Raw genomic sequence first — 23264 nt, 5'->3', positions numbered from 1 at the left:
GACAGAAAGGTACAAAAATTGGACATTGTTAAATATAAATACATACTGAGAATGTATCAGAAGAAAAATAAATAAATAAGTAAATCACTTGGGAGGGGGGCTCTAGCTATCTTGTGGGTGAATGGCAATGTAAATGCTCCGTACTTGTATAGCGCATTTCAAGTCTTTGCGACCACTCAAAGCACTTTTACACTACATCGCATTCACCGTTCACTCACATTCATTCACTGAGCCTAAGAAGCTCAAACAGACTAATATTCACTCATAACATTCTAACACCAATGGACTAGCCTCCAGGGGATTTTAGTCCTATCATCTGTTCTGCTTAGTTAGTTCTCAGTCAGTTTTGTTCTTTTTATTCTGTTTTGTATCTGTGTCTTTGCTTTGGTTTTCAGTCCTGTTTGTTGTCTTATGTGGTGGTCTATCTCTATTATTAGTCTTTTACTCTATCATTAGTTTGTAGTCTACTTTGTGCCTTTAGTGCAGTCTATTTCCTGTTTAGTTTGGTGTTGATCTGTGCCTGCCTTAGTTCCTGTCTCATTCTGTTATTATTTGATGTTTCTTTCATGCTAAATGTTAATTGTGATCTCTACCTCATTTGTTGTTCATTTGTTTATAATCATTCTGTGTTAGTCTTTATCTTAGTCTGTTCTTTCTTGTGGAGTTGCCTGTGTTTCTCAATTACTTGTCTTGTGTTTAAGAGCCAGCCAGCAAGTTTCCAGTCCGACGAGGCCAAGGTTTGTTACATCGCTGGGCTGCTTCGCGACCGGGCTCTCTCCTGGTACGGCAGTCAGCGAGGGCCAGCCTCACGTCCTCTCCTCCTACTCCTCCTTCGTGGAGGAGATGCGGAGAGTTTTCGATCGCCCTGTGCGGGGGAGGGAGGCACCTAGGCGGCTTCTCTCCCTCCGCCAGAACGATCGCAGTGTGGCGGAGTATTCTGTCGATTTCCGCATTCTGGCGCCCAAGTCGGGCTGGAACAGCGAGGCCCTCCGGTGCGTCTTCCTGGATGGCCTCAGCGATCGTATTAAGGATCTACTGGCCACTAGGGGCGTGCCGGAGGACCTTGATTCTCTGGTCAAGGTGATCACGGTCATCTGGATAACCGTTTGCGGGAAAGGGCCAGGGACCGCCTCGCTCGCAGGTCTGCCACCTCCCGCTCTGGCCTCACACCAACCTCTCCCCTCCAGTCACCTGTACAACCTGTCGCGCCCGGAGAGGGAGTCTATGGAGCAGTATATTAAAGACTCCCTTAATGCCGGCATCATTCGCCCCTCCTCGTCCCCGTTGGGCGCCGGTTTTTTCTTTGTCGCGAAAAAAGATAACAGTCTCCGCCCTTGCATCGATTACCGGGGGCTCAACGCCATCACCGTCAAAAACAAGTATCCGCTGCCCCTCATGGACTCTGCCTTCGACTCCCTCTCCCGGTCCACCATTTTCACTAAATTAGATCTAAGGAACGCCTACCATCTGGTGCGGATCCGGGAGGGGGACGAGTGGAAAATCGCCTTTAACACCCCCCTCAGCCATTACGAATACCTCGTTATGCTCTTCGGACTCATCAACGCCCCCGCCGTTTTCCAAGCCCTGATCAACGACGTCCTACGTGATTTCCTCCACCGTTTCATTTTTGTCTACCTCGATGATATCCTGATCTTCTCCCGCGACGCGACCCAGCACACAGAACACGTTCGCCTCGTGCTGCAGCGGCTTCTGGAGAACAGGCTCTTCGTCAAGGCCGAAAAGTGTGAGTTTCATGTCCCCACTATCCAGTTCCTCGGGTTCATAATTGAAAAAGGGCGGCTCCATGCAGACCCGTCCAAAATCCAGGCAGTCGCCGATTGGCCAACCCCCACCTCCGTTAAACAGCTGTAATGTTTCCTAGGGTTTGCTAACTTTTATCGCCGCTTCATCCGGAATTACAGCACCGTCGCCGCCCCCCTCACTCACCTCACTTCCTCCTCAGTCCCCTTTACCTGGTCTCCAGAGGCCGCAACAGCCTTCACCCGACTCAAAACACTGTTCACCTCCGCCCCTGTCCTCATCAACCCCGACCCCTCCCTCCAGTTCGTTGTCGAGGTGGACGCCTCAGATGTGGGCGTCGGTGCTACCCTCTCCCAGCGCTCCCCGGTGGACAACAAGCTCCACCCCTGCGCCTTCTTCTCACGCCGCCTCACTGCCACTGAGAGGAACTACAGCGTGGGGGACCGGGAGCTCCTGGCCATCAAACTGGCGTTGGAGGAGTGGAGGCACTGGCTGGAGGGAGCAGAACACCCATTCCTGGTATGGACGGATCACAAGAACCTCGCCTACATTCAAACCGCCAAAAGACTAAACTCCCGCCGAGCTCAATGGGCCCTGTTCTTCACCCGGTTCAATTTCACCCTCTCCTACCGGCCCGGATCCCGCAACACCAAACCCGATGCTCTCTCCCGGCTCCACTCCACCGACACCGCCTTAAACCCCCCCGACACCATTCTACCGTGCTCCTGTCTCGTCGCCTCCGTGGTCTGGGAAGTGGAGTCCACCGTACGCCGAGCCCAGTCCACTTATCCCGGGCCTGGCACCGGCCCCCAAAACCGCCTCTACGTCCCGTCCTGTGTGCGCTCCCAGGTCCTCCAGCGGGCGCACGCCTCCAAGTTCAGCTGCCACCCTGGGATGGCCCGCACCCTCTTTCTGCTCCGCCAATGGTTCTGGTGGCCCTCGATAGAGAGGGACTGTTGAGCCTTTGTGGCGGCTTGTGAGGTGTGTGCCCGTGCCAAACCCTCCCATCAACCGCCCGCCGGTCTGCTTCGCCCTCTCCCGGTCCCCGGTCGTCCCTGGTCTCATATCGCCCTGGACTTTGTCACTGGTCTCCCCAGCTCAAACGGAAACACCACCATTCTCACTGTCGTTGACCGTTTTTCTAAGTCTGCCCACTTCATTCCCCTACCCAAACTCCCCTCCTCTCTGGAAACTGCCCGCCTGCTTGTCGACCACGTCTTCTGCCTCCATGGAATCCCTCTGGACATCGTCTCGGACCGGGGCCCCCAGTTCACATCCCAGGTCTGGAAATCCTTCTGCCATGCCTTTGGTTCCACTGCCAGTCTCTCTTCGGGCTATCACCCCCAAACCAACGGACAGACCGAGCGGGCCAACCAGGACCTGGGGGCGGCACTCAGATGTGTGGCGTACCGCAGCCCCACCTCCTGGAGTTCCTACATCCCCTGGATCGAGTACGCTCACAACTCCCAGGTCAGCGCTGCCACTGGTATGTCCCCCTTCATGTGCGCCTTGGGTTACCAGCCCCCCCTGTTCCTGTCCCTGGAGGAGGAGGTGGCCATCCCCTCTGTGCAGGCCCACCTCAGGCGTTGCCGCCGGATCTGGAGGTAAGGCCAGGGCCACCCTTCTCCGCACTGCGGCCCGCAACCGCCAACTGGCAGACCGCCACCGGGCCCCTGCACCTACCTACTGGCCTGGGCAGCGAGTCTGGCTCTCCTCCAGGGACCTTCCCCTGCAGGTCCCTTCCAAGAAGCTCGGCCCCCGATTCATCGTCCCCTATCCCATTGAGGCCATCGTTAACCCCTCTGCAGTACGCCTAACCCTCCCGTCCCACCTGAAAGTCCACCCCGTTTTCCACGTCTCTAGAATCAAGCCTTTTGCCACCAGCTCCCTCTCTGTACCAGTGGCAGCGCCTCCCCCTCCACGGATGATTGATGGTCACCCCGCCTACACGGTGCGCCGGCTCCTGGACGTGCAGCGTAGAGGTCGGGGATACCGCTACCTGGTGGACTGGGCCGGTTACGGCCCAGAGGAGCGCTCCTGGGTTCCCTCCAGCCAGATCTTGGACAAGTCCCTCCTGACTGACTTCTACAGGGCTCATCCTGACAAGCCGGGTCGGCCGCCTGGGGGCGTCCATTGAGGGGGGGGCCCTGTTGTGGGGACAGCCCAGCTGACGGTGAGTGTCCTGGTTTTACTTTTTTTTCTCACTTTATTTCACCCATTGTTTTGCTCTGCCTGCCTCCCTGTGTTCTCCTCCTCTCTCCCTCGGCCCCTGAGCCCAGCCAACTACCTACACCTGCACCTCATCAGCCACCTCGTCAGCCTGCCACACCTGCCAGTAATCAACCTCATCCCAGCCTGTATTTCAACCCCGGTTCTCCACACCATCCTCGCTTGATTGTCGTTGCTCCTTACTCGGTGCCACCGCTACGTCCAGGCTCTCATGTTCTTTGTTTTTTTCCTCATTTTCCCTGCATTTTGTCGCTCCAGTCACTAACCCTGTCTTTCTGTCTGTTTTCCCTCCCAGGTTCACTCACCCTCGTAGTCCGGGCTCATCCTCGGGTCCTCACCTCTCGGGCTTCCTCCACAGCGCCCTCCCGGCTCCTCCCTGCTCCTCGCCTCACCACCCGTGCCTCGCCTGCTCCTCGGTCCTCCGTGCCCGCGTCCCCTGGCGTCCACCTCTCCTCCCTCACCTCTTCCCTAGCCCCCTCCGTGAATCCTCAAGAAAACCTCCTTCCCTCTGAGTGTTGCGTTTGGGTCCTTTCTGTCCCGTCGCCTAACAGCCTGTTTCCTGCCTGTACTCTGTTGGTTCTGTGGATTTTGAATTATACCCGTTTTGGATTTTCTGTTGGATCAACTTATTATTTTAGATTATGCACTCAGCCACTCTATAGTAAGTGAGCTCGCCTTTTGTTTGTTTAATAAATCCCTGAACTGAACCAGTCAGCCTTCGTGTCCTGCATTTGGGTCCACCAACCTGCTCATCCACGCACTCAGACAGTGACAACTTACCTTTTCTGATTTTATCTGCTTGTTCTTTCCATTGGATGACCTCGTTCTCCTTGACGAGCCTATAGACGCAAACACACGCGAAAAACTACTGAAAAACATGATTTTTGAGTGTTGGACCCTGCATTCGTCCACAAGCTACATCTTAAGAACAATAGAACCTTTTGTGTTACAGTACAGTATCTGAAACATGTCTTTATGCTTCACTTAAAAATATCTTACATGTACTTCTTTCATGTAGTTATTTTACTCTACTATGTCAGCAGCAAGAGGTAAATGGTGCTAGGTTTATGGTTAACTGTTCAAATCAATGTTGGGTTGCTACAATATTACACAATATTTCTCTGATTCATTATGACTGTGTAGTATTACTAATAGAACTAAAAGGATTACCATTCAGACTGCTGAGCAACCATAAACAACTGTTGGAAATGTAACTGAAATATAGTTGTATTTTTTTGTTTGAATTAAAAACTGTAGTTAGCAGCACTGATGCTCATACACCAAGTTAGGAAAGCTGGAAACTTACATGCGTACAATAGTTTTAACGTTGAAGTCCTCCAGTGGAGCGACATCAGGGTTGTCACCTTTGTCTGTCTGCAGAACCAGCTGCTGAACTATTCTGTCCAGCAACACCCAGTACTGAAGTGTGGAACTGTTCTGCTTATCTGCAGACGGACAGACAGGAGTCAGCAGAGGAAAAAGCTGCTACCGTCATGGATCATTTTATGGCAATAAATAAAAAGGAAATAAGTAAACTGATAGTCTTACATGGCATCATGAGACAGTGCTGCAGTATAGACAGGAGATGAGGGTAAGCTTCAGTGTGGTTCAGTTTCCTCTTGATTAGCTCAAACATCTGGCTGGCACTTTTAGTTTCTATATGGACCTGAGACAACGTACCAAAAGACATCATCAGGTGTGTAACACATTACACATCTGATTAGCATTTTCATATTCTATTTGACAATAAAAGAGAAATGTAATGTTGATGAGCTGCTTCAAGAGTCTTTTATTATAAAGGAACACTGGAAAACACTACTCTTTTGTGGTATATATTTGTTAACTACAACTTGCAATAATAATATACTGCATGTTATTTTGATTTACAAGAATCTATAAAATTTCCTGTGGTGTGTATCAGAACTAATGAGGTTCAGTGTGTTTATCCGTGAGAGCTTGTGTTTTGGCTGGTCACTGGATCTAAAGGATGTAATATATAGAAAACAATACTGAAGCACTTGTAGAGTATATATATGTTTTGTCTAAATGACTTACAACATCAAAGCGTTTGGACATCAGAAGCTCATCTTCATTCCTCAACATCTCAAAGAAGTCCAGATGTCTGAAATCAACAATACACATAACAAATGAATATGTTCCCCTGACCTCTTACTTATCATAAGTTCCATGACACAGTATTGATGCTAGCACCTTTTTGTGCACCTGATGTACCTGTCTAGGTTGTCGTTGTCATGGGAATGTAATTTGTCAATGACTGGCTGAATGCCCAACATCAGAAACTCATAGCGCAAATGGATACGGAACTCCAGACTTGTCTGAAAACACACTCACATGCACACACACAACAGGAAAATAATGTAATCAACATATCATGGAATAATATAATGTAATCATCATAGGTATCTTTTTGGTAGACAGTAGGTGGAGATAGGCCATATGTCACTAGTGGTACAGTAGTGCAGCTACACTTGTGCCTGATCACAGTAATTTTTTCAGCTTTCCTTACAAACAGCAGAAAACATCAGGTAGTGGCATGAGTAATGTCTTTCTAGATCTATTACTCTACCAGCTCAATAGACTTCAAGAAAGCCCTCACATGGAAGAGGCTGCAGGAAAACCCTCCAACAAGGGACAACTGAATGCAGCTGTAAATAAAATAAAGGGTATAGAGACATGTACCTTTACCTAAGATTTGATCAATATGTAAAACACTTGACAGAATGTACTACAGACAGTATATGTGTCTAACCCATTTTACACTGGAAGCATTCATTTTTAGCGTTAACAAATCCAAACCATCTTTCTGCAAAAGCTTGATGGATCTCATTCCTCTCTGCCACAGAGCTCTGAAAAAACTCTTATTACACATCAATGAGCCACGCCGTTGCAGTGCGTTGTTTGTGAGTTGTTTTTAAAGATTTACGTCTTGAGTCGCAACCAATGTGCTTGGGGCTGAGAGCAACAGGCAGAGTAGGGAAGTCAGAAAGCAAAGAGAGATGGACTATTGTTGATAATAAGAAATAAAGAGTAATATCTTTAAGATGGTACATGTTGAAGAAAAGAGGGTACTAACAATGTATCATATTGTATCATGCTGCATGACAAAACATCACAAGACATTTGACATCAGAAACGGATATTCAAAGCAGAGGATTTTACTTTAAGAGAGACACAGATAAATGATTCTTCACCTCTCCTGCTCCCTGGCTGAGCACAGCGTTGATGAAGGACATAATGGCAGTCTTCAGATTAACTTCATCTCTGTAACGACCTGTGGATCTATCCAAATCTGTCAGCAGTTTCTGTGCCCAGGAAAGAAAATATTCAAGTTATACATTACCATTAAAAAACCTGTTTGCATGGATAAATAGCTTTTGCTCTTCTTGTTGACAATATCAGTTTGGCCTCCAAATTAGAAATCACTGTAAACTGTAATGTAATATGGGTACACATTTGATCTTAACAGAGAAAATTGGTGGTCAGTTAGTTTGGATGTTAAAACAAATGCTTTCCCTACTGGCTGAGGACTCAAATATGATGATACCAATCACTTTCTGCCACAAACTGATGGTCACTGGAGGATAATTCCTAATGATTTGGATGATAAAAATTATATTTATACGAAATAAATGTAAATTTAAATCATAATTTTTCTGCACTTATACTCCAATCTATGTCATTGTGAGCATTGGTATTATGTGTCCTGTCTTGTTTGCCGTGTTTGTCTAGTGGTTTCTATATTATTAGTGATTACTGAACACCTAAAATGCATTAAAAGTGATGGCAATACCACCACCTTTTCAAGAAACTGCTTTATCCAGACTTGCATAATCCTTTGCAGAAAACTGAACAAAGCACACACAAGATAACAAAAGCAGACCTGAAAGCGTGTTCTCTCCGAGGCAAATTTCTGGTAGTGCAGCATGGCTTCTAGTACTTTCTTATGGCCTCCTGGCACCAAACATACTGCACCGAGGATCTCTAACACTGCAACCTGAGGAGACAAAGAAAAATGGTCATTACAAATGAGAAGGAGACATAATTTCATCATTATTTACTGGGACATGGTAAAGGTCTGACCGAAATTATTTATAAAAATCTGTGATCAGAAACACTCAAAAATCATGAAATCCAAACTTTTCAGTAACTGTTTGACTTGAGACTTGAGTACATCATTCTGATCAGCCTCTCTAATATAATCTCCTTAGATCTTTGTAAAAATCAGATTATTGTCAAAAAAACTAGAAGATCACTAGAAGTATGCCAACGACCCAGCCTTTTCGGTGATCTATCTATGTATAATAGAACCTAAATTCAAACCAGCACATAAGAAACAACCACAAAGTACCTGCACTCACCAACTCCCCCACTAACAAATCTGCTTCCAAGAAAGTTCCAAAGTATCCCATGTGCTGTTTGTGTTCCACCTACTTTGGTTTTGATGTTTTCAGTGGCGAGACTCTGTGCAATGATATTAATGCTCTCACAGTGACCTAGGACATGAGCTCTGCCCTGAGAGTTGTTCATCAGAGCTTTGATGCAGCCAATCAAGGAGGTGTGGATCTGAGACTCTGCGGTCTCATAGTCCATTGACTTGAGGAAATTCAGGATACAAGACAGGCCATCCAAGTCAATAAATCGCGTCACAAACCTGGGGGAGATCGATAAGAATGGCAGCTTCACCGCAGTGCAGAGCATAATGAAAGGTAAGCTTTGGGAAATCTACATTTTCAGAATAACGAGTGTGTTAGAACTGGAATTTTACCTCATTGACTGTGTCCTCAGTGCTGTCTTTAGACCATCTACGACTGTATGTCCTCCCTGCTCTTCCTCATCCTCCAGTGCCAGGAGAGTCTTCCTCTGGGAGGAAGAAAACAATGCCCCACAATTTTTGATATGCAAGATTTGGTATGCATTGTCATTTGAACACTGTCCTTTTGGATACTACTACAAGGGGGTAACAGTTTCAGAAATTATCAATATTTTTTACAAAGAAAATTGGAAATAAAGCAAAATCTGTCTGTCTGCGTATGGAATGAACTGGGAACTCACAGCAGCCATGGACCTGAGCTGGTCAATATAATACTCTGGCCAGCTGGTTGCTCCTTTTTTCTCCTCTGCCTCCTGGAATGCACATATATTCGGACACAAAGGTCAGGGTCATGCTAAACAAATCCATGTGTCATATGTAGATATTAGCCTTTTTTAATTATAAACAAAGAAAATGCATGCAACTACTGAAAAAGTATTATACATGATGTATGGCTAGGTATGGCACTTATATGTAAGAAGTTTGTAAAAAGTACTCAGAATGGGTGCATGATTCCAGCTGCCATGCCAAACAACTACTTGTAGGCAGATATAGCCATGAATTGTAGTACAAGACAAATTTTGATTTGAGACATCACCCGCAGGTTTTTGAAAATACTTTTTTATTTTGGTTTTCTGATTCTTGTCATTTTGTCACTTACTGGAGACAGAAAAATCAATTTGGAGGAAAGGCAGGAAGCTTTAGTAGAGCAGAAGGGGGACTAGCTAACAGTAAACACGGATTTTATTGGCTGAAACATCTATTTTTTGCTTGAATCAGTAAATGGCCACATTTACATAACGCTTTCATCCAAAGTGTTTTAGTGGCTCATTCACCCATTCACTTGATAGCAGGGTCCATGCAGGGTGCTGGCCAACCATCGAGGGCAGTTTGGGGTCCAGTGTCTTGCCTAAGGACACTTCAACATGGGGGTCGGGAGAAGGTGGTTTTGAGCAGCCAACCCTGTGATCAGAGGACAACCAGCTCTACCTCCTGAGCCCCAGCCACCCCAGTAGTAATAGTTCATTTGAGGCATATGAAACTCGTAAGTGATGGCAACAAGCAACTTCCCAGGAGCTCAATACACTGCCAACACAGATATGTTGGCTGTTGTATATATATATATATTATTACCATTTTCTTACTACAGTAGATCTGCCATTTTTTCTCTGCTGGCAAAGCAAACATGTCTGCTCTGTGCTCCTCTGTGAGGTCCAGTTCATCCTGGGACAGAGGAAAGAAAAGATAGAAAGGGAAGAGATTAAGGCATGGTTGTCTGAAGGCACATACTGTAGAAATACCCGGTGTTCAGAAGAGGAACACTTACTCTGGTCTTGTACTCACCACCAGCTCAGTGAACATGGAGTCCAGCTCTTGAAGGGGGGGCATAGGCAGAGTGGGCTCCAGTACAGCCACAGTGTTGATGTTGTCATGGCAGTAGGTGATCTCTGGTTGGTCACTTCCTTTGAAACAGCAAGAAAATAGAGACGATAGGCCACGCCCCTGGGGCTGCTTCACCTGGGATGCCATGGTTACAGCAGGGACCTCACCAGAAGTATTGACTAAAGAGGAGGACAGAAAGTATCAATCAAAATGTACTCCATCCTCTGGTACTGATCTTGATGCATACTGAGCCAATCAAGCAAAAACTAAATGTGCTTGATTTTTGAATGAACTATTGATAAGCTGCTCAATTATGTAAAACATTAAACCAGATTGAGGACAACGGTGAGACAGCACCGAAATGAAATGAAGGAAATGAAAAGTATGCAATTAAATGATAAGTTAATTTAAAGGAAAAAAACTTTCTTTAATGGCCCCCCTGTCGTGACACCTGCCCATATATATATATATATATATATATATATATATATATATATATATATATATATGTATATTACCAATATAACATTTAATCAATATAAATCATACATTATATTGAAGCATTATATTGTCTGAAGAATTAAATGTATGAAGACTTAGGCTAACTATTTTTCTTTAAAGCCTTTGTTGCATGTTACGTGATCCCCCTGTGTATGTAGTTGTGTCATGTTCTATTATTCTGATGTTTAATGTAGGCTATTTTGTTTTGGCTAAAGATTTTCGTATAATATGATTCAATAAAAACAACAGTCTATCAGACAAGATCATTTTTTTTATTAAACACAGTGTTGTTAACCTGTGAATGATGATATGAAATGTTATTGTAGTTTTGGAATATAAAAATCCTACATGTTAACCGACAAAGTCTCACGGAACTCACATTTGAAAGAAAGTTCCCCCATCGTGCAGCAAAGGGTGTTACACACCTTCAACAAGCCGGCATCGGTGCTGACTTGGCATTGGAGGGTTTACCAACCCACTACCATTAGGAGGAGCAAGCAGTTTCGGAAAGGTCCTATCTGTCTGTGTTTGCTCTCTCTCTCTCTTTCTCTCCCTCCCTCTATCTGTCTCTCTCCTCCAACAGAGCCTGTGGGCGTTAACCTGCTCTCCAGTTGTGGCTTCATCACCAGCTGGTGGTTAACAGTCACACACCTGACCTGAAGACTGCTGACTCTAAGGCTACGTTCGGACTGCAGGCCAAAGTGACCCAAATCCGATTTGTTTGCTCATATATGACTCTGATCTGATCTTTTAAATGAACCAGAAAAGTTATTGGCAAGTCAACCTTGAGAGCAAGCTAGTCGAGCAATCCAAAATTTTTTAGTAACCTAAATATTCCACAACTAGACACCATGTCTAAAGATGACATTGGCACCCCAGTCTCTAATATTGACCTTTTGGAACCTTTTGGAACCTATTCGAGGATTCCCCTCTGGTAAAACAGCAGGCCCTGATGGCTTTGGCTGCGAATTTTACGAGATGTTTCATAAAAGAATAGTCCTTCTCATGTTAAGGATGGTGAATGATTCAGTGAAAAATAAGAGGCTCCCCAGCTCACTCTAATAAGAATATTTGTCTACTCCCAAAAAAAAGGAAAAATAGAGACCAACCCTGCAAATTACAGACCGATCGCCCTTCTGAACTGTAATCAGAAGGTGATAACTAAAGGTCTGGCCACGAAATTGGTTAAATATATCTCAACAATTGTACATCCTGACCAAACTGGATTTGTACCGGGTAGATTCTCATTTAGCAATGTTCGTCTGCATTTGAATACATTATAATCGGTCCATGATAAGGACATGCAATCTGCCATCTTATCTCTGGATGCCCAGAAGGCATTCAATCAGACTGAATGGTCTTATATGCTAGAGACATTAAAACAATTTGGGTTTGGAGTGAATTTTATCGAGTGGGTTAAAATGTATTCAAATCCAGTATGTTCTATACTGACTAACACAGACAGATCAAAACCTATTGACCTGCAGGGCGGTGTCAGACAAGGCAATCCACTTACTCCCCTGCTGTTTGACATTGCGATCCCCAAACTGTATGCCATTGAGTCAGTGGTGTACAGTTAGGTAATGTTAAGAGCCTTGTAAATTTGTATGCTGATGATATATTGCTTTGTTGATCAGACCCGATATTATCAGTACTCCTGTGTAAGTGATTAGTGATAAGTGGTGGCGTAGACCCCCTTGTCTATTCAGCGACGGCTTCTCAACCCAGGTGTAAATGGCTTCCTTGACACCTCTTTCCAACCATCTATCCTCTCTGTCTAAAATGTCCACCTGGTGGTCCCAAACAAGTGTCCTTTATCCTTCAGATGTAAAGCCCATGTATGTACAGTATATATGGCTAATTTGCCATGCTGACATTATTAGGTTGCCAATTTAATCCTACAAATCACAAGGTTTATACAGACGTTTACGTCAGATGTTGAAGTTTTCTTAAATAAATGAGCTGGTCACTTTAGTAGACACTGTGAAGCCTGAAGCTAGAATTGACAGTGCTGCCATTTTTGGTTTATACTGGGAATGCTGATTAACGATTGGCTCCCCGTCAGTAAGTAAATGTTGGCTCCAATGGCAGCAGTAGAGAACAGGTTAGTCTTTAGGCCAGACTGGGCTGACAGGTGATTCAGGAAGGTTATGTGAAGCATGCTGGCTTGACAGACAAGCAGGCAGAGACACACCCTCAGCAGAAAGAAGCTGTACTGATTAAGGACAGTCAAACCCAGTGACAAGTGATCCTAAACCAGATTCAAGACTGGAGTTATTAAGGCAAGATACTGCAGGTGAATAGGTAAAACTAATAGGTATCACCTCACTTTCCTAGTGGATTTCTAAATAACCCTTAAGAGTCCCTGGGGACATTTGGTGCCATTTTCAAGCCCTTTTGGCTGTGTTGAATATATGTAGCTCAAATTTGCCAGAGGATATTCTTTTTCAAGAAAATTTCAATTTCCTTAGGACAAAAAATGTCCCATTGAAAACCATTGAAAATGCCTTTTTGGATCCCACATTTATCTTAACCTTAACTGATGCATTCCTTTATGCTAACATTTCATTTTGGACTACTAGCTTTCAATTTTTAATTTTTACATTTGTTCACCAGTTTGTGCTACTTTCTTTCGCCTTTTAAAGCATGCAGCAAAATTTCACACTGTTTTCTGCAAGGGTGCCTTGCCCCTGAAATGACATGCATATTGAGGTTGGATAATGGTGTGTGTGTGAAAAAACTTCAACTTCAAAGTCTTTTCTCTTAGAAGGCCACACTGCATTATGAACTAATTCAAGAATAAAAACGACGAGTAGCGAGAACCAAAACGAAACTGGGACATGTTGTTCTCATTCAGGTTGTTTATGCAGGTACACTTCAGCCATGGTTATACACTCATCGGCCACTTTATTAGGTACACCTTGCTAGTACCAGGTCAGACCCCCTTTTGCCTTCAGAACTGCCTTAGGCATATGCCACACGTACACGGATATTTTTATAACCATAGTTTTTCCTCCTTTGTTTTAAAAAACATCATCGTTATCAAGCTCTGCCAAGAGCACGCCAAACCACCAGGTGGCAACATAACCCTAACTGTAAAGCCACGTTGGCCAATCTGATGACAATAAAATCGTAAACAAAGCAGGCAGTGGAGCACAATTTGACATCAAACCCAGCAGATAACGGCACGCTCTCTGACGTCGAAAGGCAAAAACTTTTTTACTGTCTACACGACAACACTGCAACCGGCGTTTCTTAAAATCTTCACCCGGGCAGGAGTTTTCAAAAATGTTCGGTTTCAGTGACCTGATACTGCGTTTCTGTGTGTACGAACAGCCAAACCGCATAGAAAAAGTCACGCTTTGAAAATACCCATGTTCATATAGACAGGGCCTTAATTCTTCATGGCATCCATTGGAGTACAGTGAACTCATTTTCATGTTCAAGAAACCAGTTTGAGATGATTTGAGCTTTATGACATGGTGCATTATCCTGCTGGAAGTAGCCATCAGAAGATGGGTACACCACCAGCCTCAACCGTTGATACAGGGCAGAATGGATCCATGCTTTCATGTTGTTTACACCAAATTCTGACCCTACCATCTGAATGTCACAGCTGAAATTGAGACTCATCAGACCAGGCAATGTTTTTCCAATCTTCTATTGTCCAAATTTGGTGAGCCTGTGTGAATTGAATCCCCAGTTTCGTGTTCTTGGCTGACAGCATGGGCTTCTGCTGCTGTGGCTCAGGAGATAGAGCGGGTTGCCTGTTAATCGGAAGGTCCTTGGGCAAGATACTGAACCCCGAATTGTTCCGCCTGTGTGTGAATGTTAGTTTCTGTTTGAGCACTTAGGCTCAGTGTGTGGATGTAGTGTAAAAGTGCTTTTAGTGGTCGAAAAGACTAGAAAGGCGCTATGCGAATACGGCATGTTTACATTTGCTGCTGTAGCCCATCTGCTTCAAGTTTTGACGTGTTGTGCGTTCAGAGATGGAATTCTGCATACTTTGGTTGTAACGAGGTTGTGGCTGTGTGTGAAAATCCCAGTAGATCAGCAGTTTCTAAAATACTCCTGACCTGATACTGATATACAGCCCATCTGGCACCAACAACCATGCCACGTTCAAAGTCACTTAAATCCCCTTTCTTCCCTATGCTGATGCTCAATTTGAACTTCAGCAAGTTGTCTTGACCATGTCTACATGCCTAAATGCATTGAGTTTCTGCCATGTGATTGGCTGATCAGCTATTGTGTTGATAAACAATTGAACAAGTATACCTGATAGTGTAAGTCTGAGCAGTAGTGCGGGGGTAGTTATTGAGTTATTGGAGATGGCAAGACAGCACACAGGAGGATCTGGAAATGATCAAATATCATTATAAGATAAGATTATGAACTTTAATCTGCCACTGCAGAAAAAATGATTAATTTCAGGCTGAAGTGGCTTTGAAAGATTGACCCGTTTAAAGTGGAAAAAGTGTATTAATTTATGATATTTTTACAGCAGTTTTTGGGAAGAAGCCATTTTTTGTCATGAGGAGCTTGAGTGTGAGTTTTTCTCTGAACAGACACACTTACATACACGAAACAGAAACAGACAGAGCAACCCGTGGAAAGCTAAACCAGGAAGTGTCACGTGACACATCTAAACCAATCACAGAAATCGAGGCTAGCCAATCAGATTTCATGCTTACTTAAATCCGTCACTTTACTTTCACGATCGGTTGATGGTATAAAGCAAATGAAAAATTAAGTCAGCCATGATAAAATGGGAAAGACTACACAGCTACCAAGGGGGTAAGCCAGAGATCGAACAGTGAAGCCGACCAAAGCCTGCATGGAGGGATCCATGTAGGTCCAAAAATGTACTACCCTGTGACACCCCATCGCACATGAGAGATGTAACCGTATTGCTTAGATTATAAACTCTCAGCGGATCTAAAACAACTATTCGGCCATCAGTGACGCTGCGTTGGTATTTGACAGGTGAGCCTTATAGGTGGGCTGATTAAACAGTGACAATCCGAGTCAGACAAACACACTGAGCCAAGAGACTTTTGTTTGCGCAGCTACCAGAATTACAGTGTTTCTGACATTTTTCTACGCCATTAAAGCACGGTTATGCTGCGTGATCACACGCAGTAGACTCTTGTGCCATCAGGAAGTAGCCCTGTAGTAGTATTTTATTGGTCCAAAACTGGCTTCACTGCAATGCTCTGTACAGCTGGGAGACTGCAGAGTTGGTGATAATGCTCATGGGTTCATCACTATGAGTGATTCTTTCACATGCTAATTTGAAACATTGTTAATTTGAAAATATTGATTAATGCAGATGTAAAAGTACTAATTATCCAGCCTAAAGACTCAGTGTTTGTTATATTTTATATTATTATACTATAATTTCTCATACATTTCAGTGTATAAATAAAAATAAATAATGTAATAATAAAGTAATGGAACTCTTACAACTGATGTCCAAGCAGGTTTTGTGGGTGTCTGACAGTGTCCTTGCCCTCAGTCACTAAATGTGTTTTACATAACAGCATGTCAATTGAAATGATCAACACTGTGTGTGTGTGTGTGTGTGTGTGTGTGTGTGTGTGTGCGCCATGTTGTGTATGGCTGGTTGTGACTGGTGACAGGGTTATAATTCATCCTGATGCTCAGCATTCGCAGGGTTTAATCAATGCTTGATCGATCCCTGTAGGGAAAGTATGTTTTCTCTAGCCTCTCTTTCACACGGAATGTACGTATTAATATTATTGAGGGGTGTTTCACTGATCATTTACAGGCAACTAAAGGGTTGGGCAAGGAGCTCACTCACATATTGATTTTGATTTATAAAGGGAAATCTGCGTAAAATGTGTGTGCGTACTGTTTTATCCATCCGTCCATCGTCAACCGCTTATCCTGCGAACAGGGTCGCAGGGCGCTGGAGCCAATCCCAGCTGACATCGGGCGAAATGCGGGGTACACCCTGGACAGGTCGCCAGTCAGGGCCACATAGACAGACAACCAGTCACACCCACACCTACGGACAATTTAGGGTCACCAATTAACCAGTCCACATGTCTTTGGACGGTGGGAAGAAGCCAGAGCACCCAGAGAGAACCCACACAGACACAGAGAGAACATGCAAACTCCACACAGAAAGGCCAGGCAAACCGGGTTTGAACCCGTGACCTTCTATTTTTTTTTTTTTTCTGTCCTGCCCAGCAGCCTGGTGATGATGACCTGGATACCATATTGTGCCAGACAGATTTTACTTTGACAAGAGAGTATTAATGTAAAACTTTGGTTTTATCCATCGTCAACCGCTTATCCTGCATACAGGGTATGGAGCCAATCCAAGCTGACATCGGGCGCAAGGCGGACACACTGGACAGGTCGCCAGTCCATCGAGATGCACGAGAGGTTGAGCCACAGATGGCGCTTAAGTCCGTAGCTCTACGGAGCTCAGTCAGGTCCTCCTCAGAGGGACCTCCCCCTAGGTCATAGTCTTGAGATGATCGGCCTGGTACGCCTTCCAAATGGCCATAGTGTGCAGGCTTGCACCAGCTGGACCCGCTGCCATGTAGGATGTTTCGTTCGACACAGCTTGGTGGGCAACATCTGAAGGAACGAAGGGAGGGTGGGAGAAAGATAGCTTGCGAGTGCTTCCTCCCCCCAAGGCATCGTTCCGTTCTCTTTAGCCGTGCTGCTTAGTTTTTGTCACGCTGCTGTAGTCCAGCAGAGGGGACACAGTCAGCCGTGCAGAGCAGCTATTTTTTATTTCTTTTTGGTCTGTTCCATGATTTACACAACTCATTGTGCAAATCAGGAAAGAACGCGCGGGTGGCGCTCGGGCTGCAGAAAAGCTCATAGAGGTTATTGCCGGCCCGCGGCTCCTAAACAGCCGGGTATCGTTGTAACACCAATCTTTTAGCTAGAATTCTCTAACTTTTATACAAAGTTCCCACATTTGTTCACTATAATTCAATCCTCTACAAGAATATCACAGTCCTTATGAGTTGATGTCAAATGCATTGTGTTCCCTTGTTAAAACCTACCCCACTACCACGGTAGATTGTTACACATGCTGGAGTAAGTTGTAACACAAAACAAGCAAAAATAGATGCCACACAATTTGATATGTTTCAAAAACAGGTAGTGATATAAAAGAACAATGTTTCTCTCTCCCTGTAACAGACTGTGTCTGATGACTTGTGCGCATGTACAGTATGTAAATGTATCTATAGAATAAACCTACTTAACAGTATACTTGATTAATTTTACTACAGTGCAGTAGGGAGGAAGTAGGTAAACACTGAAATGATCTCATGACTCCCATCTTATCTCTAATTGGTGGAATTGGTGTTCTTACAACTCTCCCAATGTTACAGCCAAACCTGGTCTCCCCTAACTTTATTTCAGTTGCAACTGCAGTGGAACAGGGCAGGATGAAATTTTAAAATATTTTATAAAGTGGTGTGTATTAATAGCCTACTTCTCATCATAGTAGGCTACAGATGTGGTGTGTAGTCCATGTATGCAGGGTAACCTCAAGTTAACCACAAACAAAACCTGCTCGGAGCAGTTTAGAGACGCAGCGTAAATTGCCATGGTAACAGACCTCAGTTAACACCTATCCACTTTTCGTAGTACGGGTTAATCTGGAAGTTACACCCGACGTCTTACACAAGTTACTCCTGAAGTTACCTGGATAAGCCAGTTACCTCGCTTTGTAGTACAGGCCACTGGTGTCCATCAGACAACAACTGCTTTACACATAGGCTATAGTTGTTTTAGGAGAGGACCCTGACTGACCAGCTTTGATCTGGTCACAATATAACTACAATCTAGAATAAAAAAACACGAAATACACCTAGTTGTAGTTTTGTAGTTGTTATAGCATATAGTAATTGTGAAATATGCTACCCCTTTATTACTTTATAGGCAGTTAATGTTTAGTTAATTTTTAAAAGGGGAAATGGCCCAACAGGAGCAACCCATGACCACACATTTCTACTTGTTACTTTGATCATCAAGGTAACACTATGCTATATAGTATATAGGCTACAATACAGTGTAGCATTGAGTATTTATAGTATATGGTTTAGAGATAGATCCATGACAAAACTGAGAGAAGGTACTGAGAGTAAAAGGTGCAATTAATCTGTCTGCAACTTCAGCTTCACGCACAGTTAGGCTACTGATATTTCTGTGCCATGATCTAACATCGTTTACAGGGACAGCAAAATATTGTGTTGTTGATGACACAATTTTTCCAAAACTTCAGTTCAGCTGTACCTCGTAGATATACAGCATTTAAAATATCAAAAATACTTATGGTATAGTTTATTTCTCCTTTCCTCCTTACTCCCTTGTCTTCTTTTCTTCCCCTATACTTACATTAAAGTGTCAGTAGGAACTGGTATCTATTTTATAATTCATGGAATAAAGTGACACAGTAAATTGTGGGGAGTATTGCAAAGTGTTAACAAACTGTAACAGAATTGTTAGAAATTAAAGGTTATTGGCTATTCAATTGTTCCGGGAAATATGGACAGGCCTGATAAAGTCTATGGACCTATGATGTCATGTCTACATACAAGTGTGTGGATCATCTTGGGTTTCTTACCTTTGTGATTCACTTCTATGTGATGCAGTGATATGCCATGTTCAGTTCCAGCAGTGGGTGTTGCAACAGTCAGATGTCAGATCAATATTTGTGGCAGAGATCACTGACTCTGCTGTCACAGTAGTTCAAATGCCAATGTCAACATTATATATGTTATCCCTGAAGACTACTCTAGAGTTTATAGAAAATGTAAAAATACATTCTCAGAAGTAATCTAAAGAAAACGCCTAAAATCAGCCCATGCCACTTTAAGTAGAGCTAGAGTTGAATTCAAAATGTTCACTGAGTCCGCAGTCAAAATCGACACTTCAGAAGAGAAAGAAAAGTTACCAAGTGCTGATTCAGACGTGGATTTCCTTAAAGTTTGGCAGAAAACTTACAGTTGTCCAAGAAAATACAAATCCTCTTTTCATCTATCATCTATCCACACCTCGCCTCTTCCTTTTTCCATTCTGCTGTGTTCATGAAAGTTAATGAGTGTCTCCGTTGTCTCTGTGTCTGTCAGACAGAATGTACACAGAAACTGACAGATCAGCCTGGTCGAGAGAGTGCATTATGTGGAGAGATCAAAACACACACTACTGCATTCCTGGTGGAGGCTGTCACACCCAGACCTCACCCACTGCATTGTGTGTGTGTGTGTGTGTGTGTGCGAGAGAGTGAGAGAGAGAGAGAGAGAGAGAGAGAGAGAGAGAGAGAGAGAGAGAGAGAGAAATGTGTCACAGTCTCTGTGGTGGCATCCATACAGCTTATAATCATGTCTGATAGTGAGGACATTTTTTTCCGATGATTACAAACAATATCATGTTTACTGCTGAAGCAAGAAAGAACTTTCATGCTTAAATTGTCGTGGTTCATGTTTGCTCTAGTTTTGGTTTTCTTTCTTTGGACTATGCATTTCATTTATGCCCATTTTGGATCAGTGTTTATTTCATGGACTACATGCCTCACCTTCCCTGTAAATTAACCACCCATTATTTCAATAAACACCAAAAACTGCATCTACTAAAATAATTTAGATATGGTTGTATTGAAATATATTTATACATTCATATTGTAGTGAAACATGGCATTTATTTTTCTACAAATAAGTATAAATTTTCCATGAGATCAATAAAATATCCTGTTTCTCCTAATCATTAATAAATTCTCATCCATCATCAACATCAATAGAGACCCATCACACCCTCACACCCAGGTCACCATCTGTCTCACCAACTTCCTTCAGGCAGGCTCAAGGTCATCAGGACGAAGACACACTGCCTAAAGAACATGTGATCACATGGATCATGTGATGCCAAACTCTGTGCTTAACACACACTGAATGCACTTGATTTAATTTTTGGACCAGTTAGCTTTAATGCTTATATATATATATTTATTGTGTGGCTTCAAGATCTAGACCGACACACTTGTGATGACTAACCAACCAGACTTTGTGTTGAACGACAAACAGCAGAAGAAGGCAGCAGTGATAGATGTGGCAATCCCAAGCGCCACCAACATCAAGAAGAAGGTACACGAGAAGCTTGACAAATACCAAGGGCTGAAAGAGGAGCTAGAAAAGATGTGGAAAGTAAGAGCAACCGTGGTGCCAGTGGTAATCGGAGCACTGGGGGCTGTGACCCCCAAACTGGGAGAGTGGCTACAGCAGATTCCAGGTATGTATATATACATATATGTATATCAAAAACATACATACATATATATAGATATAGATATATATATAAATTAAAGCTGCAAGCAGCGTTGGGCGGGCCCTCGCACTTATAAGCGCGTCCGCGTGTGAGCCGGCCGAGTTGCATATTCTGGAGCTCTGCCGATGCGGCTGTGAATTTCCTACGCGGTTCCGACGCCGCATGAAGGTGCTATATGTCACTTCCTGTGTCCCCTATGTGGAGCTACATAGCACTTGCCGCTATGAATATAAATCGGTAGTGGTGTGTAGATGTCTGCGGGGTGGGAGAGTTATCAAGCACGTAAAGTTTGTTTCAGATGTGAACATGTACACTGAACAATAATGTACCCAAACAATAAAATAAATTCCTTTTATATTTCCCTGCCTTGTTGTTTATGTGTACATACAGAGGAAGAATGTGAGAACAGCACACATTTCATCGTTACTGTGTGTTAGAGCATGGGAGAACAGTGGATACTTTTAATACAGCCCACACCCCTAATACTGTGTAACTATAACAAGTAGAGAACAGAAGAAAAAGATGTTCTTTCTTTACAACTGTCTGCATAGCTTATTCATATTGTGTAATGAATGAAAATAAATAGGCCTACTAGGATCCTCTCTACTTTGACATTTAAGATTAGCTTGTTTGATCCACCTTCATACACATGTGACATTACTGTACAACTTGAGAAAGGTGAGTTGTGTTCTGCTCCAGCCTGCCTAAAAGAAAAGCGTTTTTGGGATTAAATGGACTTTATTAGCTGCTGCAGTGCAGGATGAACTCAGAATAGACCCATTTCTCACCTTATTATTCTAGATCATGCAACGAAGAAGAAGAAATGCATAAGAAATCCTGGGACAAAATCTGTAGTCAAATACTGTACAGCATGTAGTCTGATGAACAAGACTTGTGTTATAGCTGACTTGGGCAGTGAAATATTTTTTTAATTCATGTGGTCATAGTTGTCCACAACTCAAATCAGAATATAAGAAGAAATGTTTTATACCACCTCAAGAAGGCTTCCTATCAGAAAGGTAGGAAGGTATTTCAAATGTACAACTGCAGTACTTAAATCTAAGTAAAGTAATTTCCCTGACATTTTTGTGTTACTTTACTTTTAATAGACCCATGTAAGAGGTTTTATACGTCCTGTGAGTATAATCCAATCAATCTTATTTTCATACTGTATATCCGTTGTGTAATTTGATAAATTGTGTTGTATGTCGTGCTCGCATCTCAGAGAAGACTCTGACTGCAACATGCGTCTTTGTAAAGAGAGAAACAGACAGAAAAAGCCTCTAACTCTGCCTGTCAGCTCGCTCTGCTCCGTTAAAACTGAATTTACCATACAGAATTGAATACGAGTGCACTCCAGATTTAGCTGCAGCCAGCTGACCGTGTGCTTCTCCCTTTACCGCAGTTCTGTGTCCATGCATGCAGCAAACTGAAAGCACTGTCTGTCGGAGCGTCTACGTGAAAAGAGAAGGAAGACATTGCTGGTAGTATTGTCTTCAGAGTTGTTAAACACCTCAGCGCACTGAAGGAAGTCATCTGACTGTGTGAGGGGCAAGATCGTTGATGTCTGCAGGCAGAGTAGGAGCTCTCCTGTCTGACTGGTCCACCAATAGCAGAGAAGATGACCCCTTGAGACACAGCCCCTCCTCATTTGCATAATGAGGCAGAAATGCATACAAAAATTTAAAAAAGACAGGCAGAAATAAATACCATGGGTGAAAATAAATAAGGTAAATAAATACAAAGGAAGAATAAAACAGACAAAAATATTAAAACACACATAAATAAATACATTAAAAAAATTAGTAATAAATAAAGTTGAATAAACAAATAAGGTAATTATAACAAAGGTGAATAAGTGAAGGCACTAATTAAGATATAAACATTTATGTCTCCTTGTATAATTTAATTACTACCTACATTTATTTATTTACTTTATTTTTTTGTGTATTTAATTGGATGCTTATTTATTTATTGAGCATTTATTTATTTCTGTATTTATTTCTGGCTGTGTCAGGATCGGTCCTCCATAACGGGATGGGAGAGTTATCAAGCACGTAAAGTTTGGTTAAGATGTGAGCATGTACACTGAAGTTACAACAACTTCCTGTGTCATGGCGAAGACTTGATCTCTGACGCCACGCCACGGACACACCCATTGACGAAAACTCGCAAATAGCACAACTTTTCATCTTCAATGCCTTTAGAAGGCACAGCACAAATTTGAAGTCGGTCGGACTAA

The 23264-nt window shown here is 43.4% G+C and overlaps 1 protein-coding gene across 4 annotated transcripts in view; it reads right to left on the bottom strand.

The window, feature by feature from the left end:
* daam1a (dishevelled associated activator of morphogenesis 1a) overlaps positions 1-19934 on the bottom strand; it is a 33977-nt gene extending 14043 nt beyond the window's left edge. The window contains exons 1-14 of one of the 4 annotated variants that reach the window (XM_038729898.1): positions 19326-19934; positions 14984-15061; positions 10166-10383; positions 9956-10045; positions 9064-9135; positions 8777-8871; positions 8443-8662; positions 7892-8005; positions 7203-7313; positions 6223-6326; positions 6046-6112; positions 5539-5656; positions 5297-5435; positions 4771-4829 (exon numbers count right to left, since the gene is read on the bottom strand). In XM_038729898.1, coding sequence (XP_038585826.1) covers positions 4771-4829; positions 5297-5435; positions 5539-5656; positions 6046-6112; positions 6223-6326; positions 7203-7313; positions 7892-8005; positions 8443-8662; positions 8777-8871; positions 9064-9135; positions 9956-10045; positions 10166-10351 — 1375 coding nt within the window. In that variant the 5' untranslated portion in view covers positions 10352-10383; positions 14984-15061; positions 19326-19934. Of the gene's footprint in view, positions 1-4770; positions 4830-5296; positions 5436-5538; positions 5657-6045; positions 6113-6222; positions 6327-7202; positions 7314-7891; positions 8006-8442; positions 8663-8776; positions 8872-9063; positions 9136-9657; positions 9815-9955; positions 10046-10165; positions 10384-14983; positions 15062-19325 lie in introns of those variants that run through there. The other 3 variants (XM_038729897.1, XM_038729899.1, XM_038729900.1) reach the window with 3 other exon arrangements.
* Positions 19935-23264: the final 3330 nt, after the last annotated feature.

Source organism: Micropterus salmoides, unplaced genomic scaffold (genome assembly GCF_014851395.1).
Source record: "Micropterus salmoides isolate LMB-PRFRI ecotype aquatic unplaced genomic scaffold, ASM1485139v1 Ms_hic_scaffold_19, whole genome shotgun sequence".
NCBI lineage: Eukaryota > Metazoa > Chordata > Actinopteri > Centrarchiformes > Centrarchidae > Micropterus > Micropterus salmoides.
Note: the sequence above shows the minus strand (reverse complement) of the source record. Positions and strands in the feature narration are given on the sequence as shown.